The sequence below is a fragment of the Tursiops truncatus genome, chromosome X (genome assembly GCF_011762595.2).
Source record: "Tursiops truncatus isolate mTurTru1 chromosome X, mTurTru1.mat.Y, whole genome shotgun sequence".
In the NCBI taxonomy this organism is placed as follows: Eukaryota; Metazoa; Chordata; class Mammalia; order Artiodactyla; family Delphinidae; genus Tursiops; species Tursiops truncatus.
In genome coordinates this window covers 1,184,034-1,198,675 of record NC_047055.1, presented here as the reverse complement: position 1 = coordinate 1,198,675, position 14,642 = coordinate 1,184,034, and the positions used below count along the sequence as shown (strand labels likewise).

Here is a 14,642-nt window from a genome sequence, read left to right as displayed (position 1 = left end):
TGTAAAGGACGCAGAGCGAGGTTCATGGACTTGCTTCAAAACCCAAAGATTTGTAATACACGTAACTAACGCAGGGCTCACACCCAGAATAAATAAAGAACTCCTATAAATCAGTAAAAGGATAAACAATCGGATAGAAAAACGGGAAGATTGATGTGAGCAGTCACTTCATAGAAGAGGGAACAATGGCAGAGCTGAAAATACGTGTACTGTATGAGTTTGCTGTAACTGCAGTAACAAAGCACCCGAAACTGGTAGGGTTAAAACAACAAAAGATTTATTCTCTCACAGTGCTGGAGGCCAGAAGTCCAAGGTCAAGGTAACGGCAGGGTTGGCTCCTTGTGGGGGCTCTGAGGAGGGATCTGCCCCTCTCCTAGCTTCCAGTGGTGGCCAGCAATCCTTGGTGTTCCTTGGCTTGAAGACACAAGTTCACTCCAATCTCTGCTTCCAGCTTTGTATGGCCTCTTCTTCTAAGGACACCAGTCGCTGGATTAGGGCTCGCTACTCCACTATGACCTCATCTTAACTAATTTTACTCACAAAGATCCTTTTTCCAAATAAAGTCCCATTCTGAGGTTCCAGGTGGACCTGAATTTGGGGGGACACAATTCAGCCCAGTACATACACTCTATGACCTGATATATATACCCTTTGAAATGCACGTGTATGTGCACATACGCAAGTGTTGGCAGCACCACTAGCCGTGCTGGCTAAAGTGGGAAACCACTCAGATGTCTCTCAACACTAGAAGGGCTCAATGACTGGCAGTCATGTTACTGTTATGCAATGACTCACATTAACCTCCCAATTTTTTTAAATATTTATTTTGGCTGCGCCAGGTCTTAGTTGCAGCACGCAGGATCTTTGTTGCAGCATGCGGACTTCTTAGTTGTGGCTTGTGGGATCTAGTTTCCCGACCAGGGATCAAACCCGGGCCCCCTGCACTGGGAACGCGGAGTCTTACCTACTGGGCCACCATGGAAGTCCCTAACCTCCCAATTTTGAGCACAGAATCTAGACACAAAATGTAATACTGATTAATTCCATTTATATAAAGTCCGAAAACAGACAAAACAAAATCATCATATTGAGGGATGCCTGCTTATCTCGTGTGATGGCCTGGATGTTTGTGTCCCCCCACCCAATTCACTGAAACCTAATCCCCTAATGGTATTAGTAGGTGGGGCCTGTGGGAGGTGCTTAGGTCATGAGGTCATGGGGGTGAGGTCCTCATGATGGGATTAGTGCCCTTATAAAAGAAGCTCCAGAGAGTTCCCTCACCCCTTCCACCAGTGAGGATACAATGAGAAGTCTGCAACCCGGAAGAGGGCCTTCCCCTACCCTGATGGTACCCTAATTTCTGACTTCCAGCCTCGGGAACTGTGAGCAATAAATTTCTGCTGTTTATAAACGCCACAGTCTGTGGTACTTTGTCATAGCATCCTGGACGGACTGACACAATTGGTAAAATTATACAAACCAAAGAGATTATCACAACAATCAGGTTTGTGGTCACTTTGGTGGAAGGGAGAAGGAAGTGATGGGAGGGGGATGAGGGGGTTTGGGGAGGTAGACATTTGAGTTCTTGACTTTGGTGATGCCAAGGGAGTGTTTTTGTTTGCTTTGCTAAGTCATTGCGCTGTACACCTGGATTTTGCAACTTTTCTTTTTTGGGCCAGTGTAGGGGTGGGGGGCAAGGAGTGTGTGGGGAAGGCACGCCTGGGAGGGCTGAGAGGTGGTCTGGGTGAGCAGGCTCAGGGTGTGGACTCCACCTTGCCTGGGGACACACTCGAGATGATGTGGGATGCAGGGGTGAGGCGATGGCGCCCTTCCCGCCCCTTCACCTGTCTCACGCCCAGCACAGCATGGAGTTCAGTGTTTCAGCAGCAACGTTCCAGTGCCTAGTCACTTGCTGTGCGGGTGTTGTAACACTCCCACAGGGACCCTGGTGGTCTCCTGATCCCCGGATCCCAGCTACGGTGGGGTGCCCTGGAACCTGTCTCTTCCAGTGTGTCTCCTGCCTGGAAATGGGCAAGGAGGGGTGCTCCTAAGGGAAGGGGGAGACTGAATCACTGTGAACGACGGTGCCGTCTGCCGCGGCCCCTGAGACATCTTGCGTTCGTAGGTCATGAAAAGCCTCCCGGCAAACAGGGACGGTAGGGAGCACCGGCACCTACCAAGGAAAGAGTGAAACCAGGGTCGCGGAAGGCTTACCACCAGACTAGCAAGGATGGCACGATGCTACCCGCGTCCCCCGCGCAGGATGATGCCATTTCGTCAAGCTCAAGGACGAGCAGACTGAGCACTAGACTGTTTAGGGGGACATACTGAAGTGGTCAACCTGTAAGAGAAAAAAAGAGAGAATGATAAACAACAAATTCAGGGTAGCCGTTACTTCTGGGCGTGGGGCAGGAAAAAGGGATTGGGGGAGACAGATTCTTGCCCAGGAACTGGCAGCACTCTGTGGAGTCTGGGGTGGGTGATGAGGGCTCCTTTTCTTGTATATTTCACATAAAATAACGCATCATGTGTAACGTGTGTAAGACACAGGCCACAAGTGTCTACGTAACATATGTAATCTACGTAGCACACAGATATTACACATATTTTGGAATGTGTCCAACATTATATTAAAACAATTTAAGCAGACATGGAGTTGATGGGGGCCCAGAAGGGTTTTAATGAAGCACCGGACAGAAGGTGCTCGTGGGCGCTGTCAACAGTTAGCGAGTGACTCAGCTTAGCTGTCACCTTGTGGTCAAAGCAGACTCAGGTGGTGCCCCCCTTTGTGGCTCCCTCCCAGCCCCGTGTCTCCCCCTTTGGAACATCCATCACCCTGGGCTGTGACTCACTATTCTGCATCTCCTCCGGATCAGATTGTGAACTTGAGGGGCAGGGTCCGAGTCTGACTCAGTGCCTGGCCCATAGCAACCGCTTCAGGAAGCCTCGAGGTCACCACTCCAGGGACCTCCGGGAACTGAGGGAAGAAGAAAAGTAGCCACGGGGCTTTCTCCCTTAAGGATGGTGAGCAAGAGACTGCTGGCCAGCAAGGTCACACTTTTGAGAAAGTCTTTGCCTTGAAACTTTATTTAAATGGTGCCCTTTGTGTTCCTAAGTCTGCCCATGGCCATTGGCTCCTCGTTTGTTTTTTTTTAACATTTATTTATTTATTTGGCTGCATCGGGTCTTAGTTGCAGCATGTGGGATCTTTAGTTGCAGCATGCGGGATCTTTAGTAGTGGCCTGTGGGATCGAGTTCCCTGACCGGGGTCGAACCCGGGCCCCCTGCATTGGGAGCGCAGAGCCTTAGCTACTGGACCACCACAGAAGTCCCATCGGCTCCTCTTGTCACCCTGTGTCACTGTTCTGATCCCTGGGGCCTCTGTCCCTTCCCTCGACAGCTTTCACTCCTGTGGCATCATTATAGAACTTTCCTCTCAAAACGTGTCCCTTGCCGGGTCTGTCCTGGGCCTGGAGGACTTTGACTTTACTGTGATGCCCCAATTGGGGGTCCTCATTTTGTTTCCCCCCCAGGTGCTGGGCCGAGAAAGATTTCTAGGACTTTGGTGAGTGACGGAATGACAGACCGAGGGGATGCAACTGACCCCCAGGGCAGCGAGTGACAGCAAGAGCAAGGCCAGGGGAGGGCTTGAGCATGAGGGGCTCTGGTTTCCCCACCCCCCGCTGGCTGCCCTGGCTTCGACCTCTCACTTCAGATGCTCCTGGGGCCCTTGCCCCACCATCATGCCACCTGGTCGAACCTCGGTCCTGCACCAACACTGAGGCAGTGACCTCTGCAGTCTCTTTTGCCTTCCCTCTCTGCCCCTCCATTACCCTGGCCAGGCCCCCATCATCTTTCTCCCAGATGATGGCAACAGCCTCCTCCTGGCTTCTGCTGGCACTCCCATCCCTATCATCCGCTCTGCTCCCACAGCCAGATCCGCCTTTTCAAATACAAATCAGATCGTGCCACTAGAACTTCCAACCTCTCCCAGGGTTTTGGGGGCACAGAAGGCTCCAGCACAAACCTCTCCCCTCAGCTGGCCCGGACATGGCCAGTTGGGGGCCCCACAAACAACCCAGACTTAACTGTCCCCAACTGATCTCATCTCCCAGTCCCCAACTCAGAGACATCCAAGAGCCACCTTCAGCCACTGTCCTCCCTGACCATGCCAAGCCCACCTCCTGTCTTCAGCTCAACTGCCACTGTCTTAGTCAGAGCCACATGTGTGACAACCATGACTACAATCTCATAAGCAGTTTCTCAGACAAGTGCAGGTGACCGATGGTCTGTCAGCTCCATGGGGCTGGGTGGGAGTCATTGTGTACACGGTGCAGCGGCTCCCAGCATCGTCCCCCTTCTCGTGTGCACGCAGATTGAATCCTGCCAGGGAGATGGTGTTTGAGGGGCAGGGGCGGCAGCAGCAGTGGCGGGGCACAGTGTCCCAGTGTCTAGTCACAAGTGCCCACATCTTTGCAACTACAAACGGCGCTGCAGTGGATCTCTTTGTATGTGCATCTTGTGCTTGGCTGAGTACTTCTGTTGAATGGATCCTAAGAGGGAAACTGCTTGGTTAAAGGTCAGACACGTTTTAGTTTGTTAGACGCTGCCAAATTAGCCTCCCAAAAAGTTCTACCAATCGATACTCTCACCACTGTGTAGGTGAGACTCTATTTCCTGACATCCTTGCCAGCAATGGGCCTGATCAAACTTTCCTCTCTCTCTCTCTCTATATATATATATATATTTAAATAAATTTATTTATTTATTTATCTTTGGCTGCGTTGGGTCTTTGTTGCTACGCGTGGGCTTTCTCTAGTTGTGGCGAGCGGGGGCTACTCTTCGTTGTGGTGCGCGGGCTTCTCATTGCGGTGGCTTCTCTTGTTGCGGAGCACGGGCTCTAGGTGTGTGGGCTTCAGTAACTGTAGCACGTGGGCTCGGTAGTTGTGGCTTGTGGGCTCTAGAGCGCAGGCTCAGTAGTTGTGGCGCACGGGCTTAGTTGTTCGGCAGCATGTAGGATCTTCCCGGACCAGGCACGAACCCATGTCCCCTACATTGGCAGACAGATTCTTAACCACTGCACCACCAGGGAAGTCCTTCCCTATATGTTTTATTATGAAAAATATCAAACATATAGCGTGTTAGTTTCCCAGGGCTGCCATAACAGATTACCACAAACTGGTAGGCTTAAACCAACGGAAATTTATTCTCTCCCAGTTCTGGAAGCTAGAAGTCCAAAGTCAACAGGGCTGTGCTCCCTCTGAAAGCTCTAGGGAAGAATCTTTCCTTGCCTCTTCCAGCTTCTGGTGGCTCCAGGAGTTCCTCAGTTGGCAGCTGCAAAACTCTGTCTCCATCATCAATTGGCCTTCTTCCCTGTGTGTCTGTGTCTAAATTTCTCTCTTCTTACAAGGACGCTAGTCACTGGATTTAGGGCCCACCCTAATCCAGCATGACCTTATTTTGATCACATCTGCAAAGATCCTGTTTCCAAATAAAGTGACATTTACAAGTTCTGGATACACATGACTTTTAGGGGGATACTCTTCAACCCAGTACATGTACCAAGGTCAAAAAAAGCTTACAGTGAACACCCATATACTCACCCGCTAGATTTCAATGGTCACTAATATGAGAAATGAAAAATGGCACAGAAAGGGACTTCCCTGGTGGTGCAGTGGGTAAGAATCCATGCTCCCAATGCAGGGGGCCGGGGTTCGATCCCTGGTCAGGGAACTAGATTCCACACGCTATGCCTCAACTGAGAGTTCACAAGCCGCAGCTAAGGAGCGCGCCTGCCGCAGCTAAGGAGCCCACATGCCACAAGCAAGGAGCGCGCCTGCCGCAGCTAAGGAGCGCGCCTGCTGCAGCTAAGGAGCGCGCCTGCCGCAGCTAAGGAGCCCACATGCCACAAGCAAGGAGCGCGCCTGCCGCAGCTAAGGAGCTCACATGCCACAAGCAAGGAGCGCGCCTGCCGCAGCTAAGGAGCCCACATGCCACAAGCAAGGAGCGCGCCTGCTGCAGCTAAGGAGCCCACATGCCGCAGCTAAGGAGCGCGCCTGCCGCAGCTAAGGAGCCCACATGCCACAAGCAAGGAGCGCGCCTGCCGCAGCTAAGGAGCGCGCCTGCTGCAGCTAAGGAGTGCGCCTGCCGCAGCTAAGGAGCGCGCCTGCCGCAGCTAAGGAGCCCACATGCCGCAGCTAAGGAGCGCGCCTGCCGCAGCTAAGGAGCGCGCCTGCCGCAAGCAAGGAGCGCGCCTGCCGCAGCTAAGGAGCCCACATGCCACAAGCAAGGAGCGCGCCTGCCGCAGCTAAGGAGCACGCCTGCCGCAGCTAAGGAGCGCGCCTGCCGCAGCTAAGGAGCGCGCCTGCCGCAGCTAAGGCGCAACTAAACATGTATTTTTGTAATGGCACAGAAAAAGATGAAAGTCTCCCAATTTATTTGAGGTGGTGTCTCTCATCTTCTGACTCTAGCTGTCACTCTGTCTCTTTCCTCTCTTTAAGGCAAACTTCGAGAAAGGACAATCTATACCGTGTCTCCACTTCCTCACACTGACATCGCTCTCACCAAACTGGTGTTGCGAAGTACAAGAAAGTTTTCTGTCCTCATCCTACCTGCTTCCTGGCAGCAGTCGAGAATGACGTTGTTAACCATGGTGTGCTTGAAACTTCCCTGGGTTTCCCCCTCCTCTTTGATGCTCCTTCTCCGATCTCTCTTCTGGATCCTCCTCCCTGCCCATAGTAAGTGCTGGCGTTCCTCTGGACGCTATCCTGGGCGTCCTCTTCTCTCCCTACCTGTATAAAGGAGGGTCCATCTGCAGGAAAAAGAAACCACTCTTGCTACTTTAAGCACTAAGAAGATTAAAACAGGGAAGGGGGAAGCTGTGCGTGTGGGAACCAGCGGAGCCCGCTCCGCCCCGCTCCTTCTGCAGGGTTGGAACCCGCGGCGTCCGCAGAGGGGCAGGAGGCTGTGGGAGCCGGCGGAGCTCGGTTCCGCCCCCTTTCCTACTTGGAGCTTGCGCGCCTGGAGACACGTACAGCCAACCAGTGAAAAGGAGCGGCTGTGAGTGGCATCCACTTCGTCCAATAACCTGAGGGTCTGGAAAGCGGTCTTGCGCCCGGGCCAATGGCGGCTCGAGGCGGAGCTCGGGCGGGGGCGACGGTCACCTGATCTGCGGCGGCCGCGGTGGGTCCAGGCAGTGGAGGCCGAGAGGTTTTGATGGCGGCGACGGCGGTGGATCGAGTGCGGGCGGGGATGCGGCGGTCCCTGGCGCTCTGGCAGATGCCATGGCTGCCGCTGGTGATGGTGGCGGCAGCGGCGGTGGCGGTGGCGTCGGAGCAGCAGGTGCCGCTGGTGCTGTGGTCGAGTGACCGGTGAGCGGGGCGGGCCGGGGCGGGCTGCGCTGCGCGCCGCGTCGGCTGAGGTGCCCTCGCCCGACTCCGGGGCTGTCCTTGGCGAGGGGCGGCGGGGCCCAGAGGGGTACTGTCCCTTGCTCGGCGGCTCCATAGCGAGTGGGCTGGGTCTAAGCTCTGGGCCCCACGCATCAAGCTGGGAGCCCGTGGGTTTCCGATCTCAAGCCATGAGCCTCCGCTTGACAGCACGTCTTCTGTCCCCTGCCAGAGACCTCTGGGCTCCTGCGGCCGACACCCACGAGGGCCATATCACCAGCGACATGCAGCTCTCTACCTACTTAGACCCCGCCCTGGAGCTGGGCCCCCGCAACGTGCTGCTTTTCCTTCAGGACAAGGTGCGCCTGCCACAGCCTTCTCTCCCTCGGTCATCAGGAGGCAGGCAGGCCCCCTCCCCCCCCGCCCCAGGACACTGAGGCCCATTCCTCAAGGGAAGCTTCAGTGACCTTGTCCCAACTCTAGGGAGGTGTGGTTCCTCCCTTGGGAAGGCATGTAGGAGAACATTCAGTGGGAATGGTGAGGGCCTTGAAATGGCACCCGCTTGATTGGGGGAAATAAAGGGTCAGAGGCCAGATGCCCAGTGAGTGCCAGACCCTTATCTGATCTACTCTACATGGTGGGGATGATGAACCCTGTTTACAGATCAGAAGAGTGATGCCCAAGGATGGCAAATGACTTGCCCAAGGTCACACAGCTAATGGGTGGCAGAGTCGTGATTCTAACTGTAATCATCGTAAGAGAGAGAATCGAAGAATGATCACTTACTGAGTGCTTCATTCGCACTATGCTGAGCTGATGTCATTATCTCGGTTTTACTGCCAAAGAAGGATTGGCTGAAGTTGTGTGGCTTGTGCAAGCCACAGCTGGTTCCAGCCTGAGTCTGTTGGACACCCCTCCACCCCAGGTTTGTGCTCATATCCAGCACACTGTTTACCCTCCCATCTGGGTCTTTCTGCTCCTAAAGCAGGCACGTAGACCACAAGAAGGTTCTAGGGCAGTGTAGGACTGTCGTTTGGGAGGTTATCGAGCTTCTGCTTGTCCGTTCCTCATTGATGGCCTGTATGGCTCATTCCCCTTTTGATCTTGCTCTGTCGCTCTGTGGGCAGGTGGTGGTGGCTGTGCTGGCCTGTAGTCTTTCCAGGAGGTGGTAAATAATGTAGTCAGACTGGAACTCAGTTCTAGTTCTACTACTTACTGGCCTTTGGACATGTGAAATACTCTGCGAGTGCCCCTTTCCGCATCTGTAAAATGAAGACACCACTGACATCAGAGCGCTGTGAGGAACATTTCTCACAGTCCGTGTGAAGCATGTAGCTGGCATCCCCACCCTGTCTTATGGCATTCCTTCAATTCATTCATTTGTCAAATCTGGACTCTGCCTACTGTGTACCAGGTACTAGGTGTTGGGGACACAGCAGTGAGCAGAATAACCCAAGCCCCCCCGGAGATGCTGACATTGTCGTGAGGGTGACAGGTAAATGCTAAGTTGGTGTATGATATAATGTCAGTTCTGTAGTCCTTAGAGAAGAAGGAAGCAGACTAAGGGGACAGAGTGACTGGCAATGCCGTTTAAGGTAAGGGTGACCAGGCAAGCGCTCGCTGTGGAGGTGGTATCTGAGCAGAGACCTAAGTGGAGGGAGGGATGGAGCCGTGTGGCTGTAGGGGAAGGGCATTCCTGACAGAGGTAACAGCAGGTGCAAAGGCCCTGGGCAAGGAGCGCTCCTGGTGAGCCCGTGGAAGAGCTGGTGTGGCTGGAGTATAGTGAGTGAGAGAAAGGGGTAGGAGATGGTCAGCCAAGGAACTGGGAGACAAGGGGGGAAGACGTTGGTTGCAGTTCTAAATGTGGCAGGAAGCCTTGGGTGATTTCGAGCAGGGAGTGCCATGAGGACACAGCGGTGGTTCCTGGGCTTTCAGAATGAGAGCTTAGGTGGCCAGACAGGGTCAACATTCCTGCCCAGAAGGGAGAGGAGGCCGGGCAAGTATGTATACTAAACAGGAGGAGGTTAGGGAAGCTGATTAAGATCTCCTCTGGGCCTAACCGGGAAAAGCCAGAGGAAGCTGGGAGTTGGGATGGAGGGGCAGAAGCTGAAGGACATCTCTAGGTTGCAGAGGAAAAGGGATGGGGTTGGGGGTACTGTGGCCCAGAGAGCTCAGAAGCCTTCAGTGCTTTCTCCAGCATGTTCTGAGATCCTCACCTCTCTCTCCCCTTCCACCAAAACCAGGCAGGGAGGGGCACTTCTCCCCCTCCTTTGCAAAGGGTCCCATCCAGACCGGACGGACGCGGCTCTACCTGTCGCAGCTGGCGCGCAGGCTCTCCTTGTCTCTGACTTCTGCCCTGGGGGGCGTGCAACCAGTGCTCCTGGCTGCCCCCCAGCTCCTCCCCACAGCTTCCCTCTTCCCTCCGCAGCTCCTCCCGTCTGCTCGCGGGGGGTGGCTGACTCTTACTCCCGAGGTTACCATGAATCAGCTGCCCACAGACTTCCTTCCAACCCCATGACCACCTTCCTTGTTCCCTCACCCTGCCAAGAGGGTGCTGGAGAAGACAGAACCTTCCACCGCCCCACCCCACCCCTAAAACACACCGTTGCTCACTCTTCGGACCAGATCAAATTTGACTCTAAATGAGATTCTGCTGGCCCTGCAAACGCACAGGGAAGGTGTCTGCCCCCTGCCCTGGCCCTAGTCCAGCGTTCTGAGGCCATCTCCCTGCTTCCCTACTAGCTGAGCATCGAGGACTTCACAGCGTATGGTGGCGTGTTTGGAAACAAGCAGGACAGTGCCTTCTCTAACCTGGAGGTAAGGGTCCTCTCCCAGCTGCAGGCCCTGGAGGCCATCCTGCGCCCCTCTCCCAGCACAGTAAGAACTGTCCCCTCAGGAGCCAGAGATGCTGGCTGAAGGTAGAAAGGCCTTAGTGTCAGGGCCAGGGGTGTGGCGTGTTTTCTTTGTCACCTGGAATGAGAGCCGGTGTGGGTGTGGGCGTGGCTTTCCAGAGAGGTCTGGGAGGCTGGCCCGGGTCCACTGGCCCCTTGCTAACTCATCCTCTCGCCTGCCGCTCTGTCCCCAGAATGCCCTGGACCTGGCCCCCTCCTCTCTGGTGCTTCCTGCCGTCGACTGGTACGCGGTCAGCACTCTGACCACTTACCTGCAGGAGAAGCTCGGGGCCAGCCCCCTGCACGTGGACTTGGCCACCCTCCGGGAGCTGAAGCTCAACGCCAGCCTCCCGGCCCTGCTGCTCATCCGCCTGCCCTACACAGCCAGGTACGGCCCGGCCTCTAGCCTCAGGGCCCAGGCCCCGGTGGCGCAGCTCAGCCAAGGAGAACAGCCCTCCCGTTAGCACCTTGAGGCCCTCCCAGAAGGTGCCTGTGTGGCCAGAAGAGGCGGGAAGGACCTCAGCCCGTCGGGCCTCCTGAGACAAGGCAGACGTGGGCCTTGCTGGCGGGGAGCTGGCCCGCCTAGCGGGGACCATACACGGAGCAGGTGGCAGGGACTTGAGCTGGACTCCGGAGCTGGGGGAGGAGGGCCGGGGGATTCCAGGCGGGGCTGTGAGGTGAGCAAAGGTACCGGGGGCGGGAGTGGGCCCGCAGCTCGAGTGTGCTAGGTGGCGGGGCCACCAGGCAAGGACGGCGGCCCAGGGCAGCGGAGGCCGTTTGGATTTGGGCGTCTCTAACGTTCTGTCTCTTCCCCAGCTCGGGTCTGATGGCACCGAAGGAAGTGCTCACAGGCAACGGTGAGTGGGGTCGGGGCGGTGCACGGTTTCTGTCCTCATCCCACCCTTGGCCGCAAGGAGCTGGCCCGCGCTGCTCAGCCCCTCCGCCCTCCCAGGGTGGCCCGCCTGCATCTTGGCAGCAACTGGCCAGCTGAGCAGGGCCCCGCCGGTCCCCAGGCCTCGGCCGTCTCTGGCTGGGCCCAGCCTGGCAGAGCTGTTGGGTGTCCAGGGGCCTTCCGTGTGCAGCCTGGAGCCAGTTTCCACTCAGGCGGCCTGAATCCTCGGGTTTGGGCTTGAATATACCAGCAACGTTTCAAAAAACAGTTCCAAGGACTGGTCTTCCTTTGGCTGTAAAGGACAGTCATTCCTCCTGGCAAGGTCACTGGACACTTTCCGGGTGTAGAGTTGGAGTTTTCTGTGTCTGTCTGTCTTTCCTCCCTCCACTGAGTTAGGATGTGGCATTAGGGATTCAGTGACTGGGGCCACGGTGGCCGGGGGGAGGCTGGGGCTGGGGGGATGATGAGAAGCGGCTGCTGGAAACAGCGAACACCAGTGAAGGTTGCTGGGACCCGGCTCTGCGAGGGTCTCGGCGTCCCACCAGAGGACGTGCCGGTTGCCGGCGATGGGGACCGCACAGGGCAGACATCCGGCGCTCCCCAGCTCAACACGGCGATCCCGCTGAGCACCGTCAAGAGAAGCCTCCGAGAGGGTGCATGGAAGGCCCCAGCCTCGCCCCTGCCGTGTGACAGTCGGGCGGGTTCTCACGGGCAGTGGCAAGCGGGGCCGCGAGCGGCCGCCTGTGACTTGCTTCTCTGCCCGCCCCCCCCCCCCCCCCCCCGTTGCTCCTCAGATGAGGTCATCGGGCAGGTGCTGAGCGTGCTCAAGTCGGAAGACGTTCCGTACACGGCGGCCCTCACGGCAGTCCGCCCTCCTAGGGTACGTGCCCTTGCCCAGGGCTCCGGGATGTGTGGCCAGGGGCCTGGAGGGGGGCCGGCTTCTCCTCCGGGCAGATGTCGGGGCGGGGGGCGTGGGTGAGCCGTGAAGTCCTGCTTCCTCCTTCCAGGCGGCCGCTGCCCATCTCACCCCAACAGCCTTACTGGCTGGCGTATTCGGACAGTAAGTCCAAGTGTTCCTAAGGTGCAGAGACGAGAAACATCACAAAGGCTTAGGGGCCACCAGGGGAAGGCTTCCCAAAGGAAGCTTTGAGTATGAGCGTGACTGGTGGGACTTGAGATGGTGGAGAGAGTGCCCAGCGGGACCGCAAGGGCAGGCCGCTTGTTTCAGGGCCTGCTGAGAGAACCAGGGCTGTTGAGAGAAGGCTTGTGGGCTCTTTCTACAGGTGGCCCGCGATGTAGCCTTGGTGGCTGGGGGTCTGGGTCGCCAGCTGCTGCAAAGACAGTCGGCATCGCCTATGATCTTTTCCCCTGTGAGTTACAACGACACTGCCCCCCGGATCCTGTTCTGGGCCCAAAACTTCTCGGTGGCATATAGGGACCACTGGAAGGACCTGACCTCCCTCACCTTTGGGGATGAAGACCGCCTCAACCTGACCGGCTCCTTCTGGAACGAGTCCGTTGCCAGGTAAGGGCGAAGTACGTGCCACTGAGGGAGTATGTGTTGGGGGCTGTCCGCCGTGGGGATGCAGGTGGCATTGTGGCGGGGGGGAGGCTGGCGGAGGGCTCCTGAGTGGGCGTTGCTCAGAGCTCTGCCTCCTCACGCCTTCTCGTCCTTGGCCCGACCTCGGTGGTTAATACCTTGGGTCCTGCTACTTCCCCCTTGGGCAGCCTCCGCAATCCCCAGGGGGAGCTGAAGGAGTGGCCATGGGTTCAGGTGAACCAGAGGCAGGAGCTCTCAGCTGGAGGTGGGGAACCTGTGTGCTGGCTGGTTCCTGACTTAGGGTGTGATGGGGCCTCAGTTTTCCTGTCTGTCAAGTGGGGGGCACTGCCTCTTCAGGTGGCTGTGAGGACCCCGTACAGCTTAGGTAGAAGGATACCTGAGGAACTTGCTCTAAGATGCTCAAGGCCATCCCAGAACCTGAAAACTCACCTCTTCCTCTGACTCTGCAGGCTTGTGCTGACCTACGAACAGCTCTTTGGTACCACAGTGACATTCAGGTGAGTCCGAGAGGCAGGTGCGGGTGGGCTCGTGCGGCTCCGGCCTCTCCAGCTGCCTGACACCTCCACGGCCTCCCCCAGGTTCATTCTGGCTAACCGCTTCTACCCGGTGTCTGCCCGACACTGGTTTACCCTGGAGCGCCTTGAAATCCACAGCAATGGCTCCGTCGCCTACTTCAATGCCTCCCAGGTCACGGGGCCCAGCATCTATTCCTTCCACTGCGAGTATGTCAGCAGTCTGAACAAGAATGGCAATCTCCTCGTGCCCGGCACACAGCCCTCTCTCTGGCAGATGACTTTTCAGGACTTCCAGGTAGGAAGGGGGAGGGACCGTGCCCGGAGGTGGGGAGCCCAGGGTGGAGGTAGCCCAGTACTGGGAGGGGCTGGGGGAGCAGAGGCCTGAAGAGTCTCAGTGTGCTTTGGGTTGGGGTTAGGGCTTGGGAATGGAGTTGAGAGTCCTGTCGCCTTGGTGCTCCCACGCCCTTACTGGGCCTCCCTGTGCGGGGCCACTTGGTGCTTTCTGTCCCACAGATCCAGGCCTTCAACGTGACGGGTGAGCAGTTCTCCTACGCCAGTGACTGTGCAGGCTTCTTCTCCCCGGGCATCTGGATGGGGCTGCTCACCTCCCTGTTCATGCTCTTCATCTTCACCTACGGCCTGCACATGATCCTCAGCCTCAAGACCATGGACCGCTTTGACGACCACAAGGGCCCCGCCATAGCTCTGACGCAGATCGTGTGACCCTGCGTCTGCGGGGGGGTGAGGGCGTGCTGGTATCCAGGTCGTCGCGTTCCCACCAGAGGCATGCTGGACGGGAGGGCTTCCCCTCTGCCTACGGTAGCATGACTCCTGGCTCCTCTTAGCCTGTCTGGCTCTCTGTTCAACCTGCTGAGGGTCTTCCCTGGGCTGCCCACTCCCCACCTCTATCACCAAGGTGTATGTATTCTGCGTAGACAGTAGGCAAATTTCCCAGGCTTGGTCATTGTGAAGGAAGGGGCCGTGAGTTCTAGGGCCCGTCCTCCTCCCCCTTTCTCCTTATTTATTCTCATTTCTCCACCTTCGCCCCTTGCTGTTTATAAGTGCTTTAGTGTAGCCACTGCTCCCTCCCCAGGCTCTGTGGGGCTCCTTGTAGCAGCCAGGAGCTGGAAGTTCCCTGAGTTTGGGGGGTGTGGAAGTACTATTTAACTGTCTGTCCTGCTTGGCTGGTGTTATTGTTTTTTGGTGATGTTGTGCTAAGGATAAGCAGTGCACTGGGTTTTTTTTTTTTTTTTGGCCTGAGAAGGAAGGGACCTCCATGGCAGGGGGGCTGGGTGTGATCTCTGGGTGCCTGGCAGGAGCCTGGGGTGCTCGTGGTTTCCTTCCTAATAAAATAAAGACGGGTCGCCATGCTTGGGCCTCTTGTTACTCATTTCTGCG

General features: G+C 56.6%; 1 protein-coding gene and 1 long non-coding RNA gene across 2 annotated transcripts; one reads left to right on the top strand and one right to left on the bottom strand.

Annotated features, from left to right (window-relative positions):
• Positions 1 to 175: 175 nt before the first annotated feature.
• LOC109549713 (uncharacterized) lies at positions 176 to 7,199 on the bottom strand. The gene is made up of 4 exons (XR_004524497.2): positions 6,612 to 7,199; positions 2,853 to 4,553; positions 2,215 to 2,341; positions 176 to 588 (listed from the first exon to the last, which is right to left on the bottom strand). It is a non-coding gene; the product is annotated as an uncharacterized lncRNA (long non-coding RNA).
• Positions 7,170 to 14,614, top strand: ATP6AP1 (ATPase H+ transporting accessory protein 1). The gene is made up of 10 exons (XM_033849730.2): positions 7,170 to 7,370; positions 7,618 to 7,744; positions 10,128 to 10,202; positions 10,471 to 10,664; positions 11,093 to 11,133; positions 11,963 to 12,048; positions 12,452 to 12,693; positions 13,179 to 13,226; positions 13,308 to 13,539; positions 13,758 to 14,614. Exons 1-10 carry the CDS (start codon positions 7,216 to 7,218, stop codon positions 13,965 to 13,967), a joined length of 1,410 nt encoding a protein of 469 aa, XP_033705621.1. The 5' UTR covers positions 7,170 to 7,215; the 3' UTR covers positions 13,968 to 14,614.
• Positions 14,615 to 14,642: the final 28 nt, after the last annotated feature.

What these genes read in the sequence shown, in the direction of transcription:
- ATP6AP1 (XM_033849730.2), top strand. Translation starts at nt 7,216, where the DNA reads ATGGCGGCGACGGCGGTGGATCGAGTGCGGGCGGGGATGCGGCGGTCC. An exon ending in TGCTTTTCCTTCAGGACAAG is followed by an intron (nt 7,745 to 10,127) that starts GTGCGCCTGCCA and finishes CTTCCCTACTAG; the next exon opens with CTGAGCATCGAGGACTTCAC. An exon ending in CGCCTGCCCTACACAGCCAG is followed by an intron (nt 10,665 to 11,092) that starts GTACGGCCCGGC and finishes TCTCTTCCCCAG; the next exon opens with CTCGGGTCTGATGGCACCGA.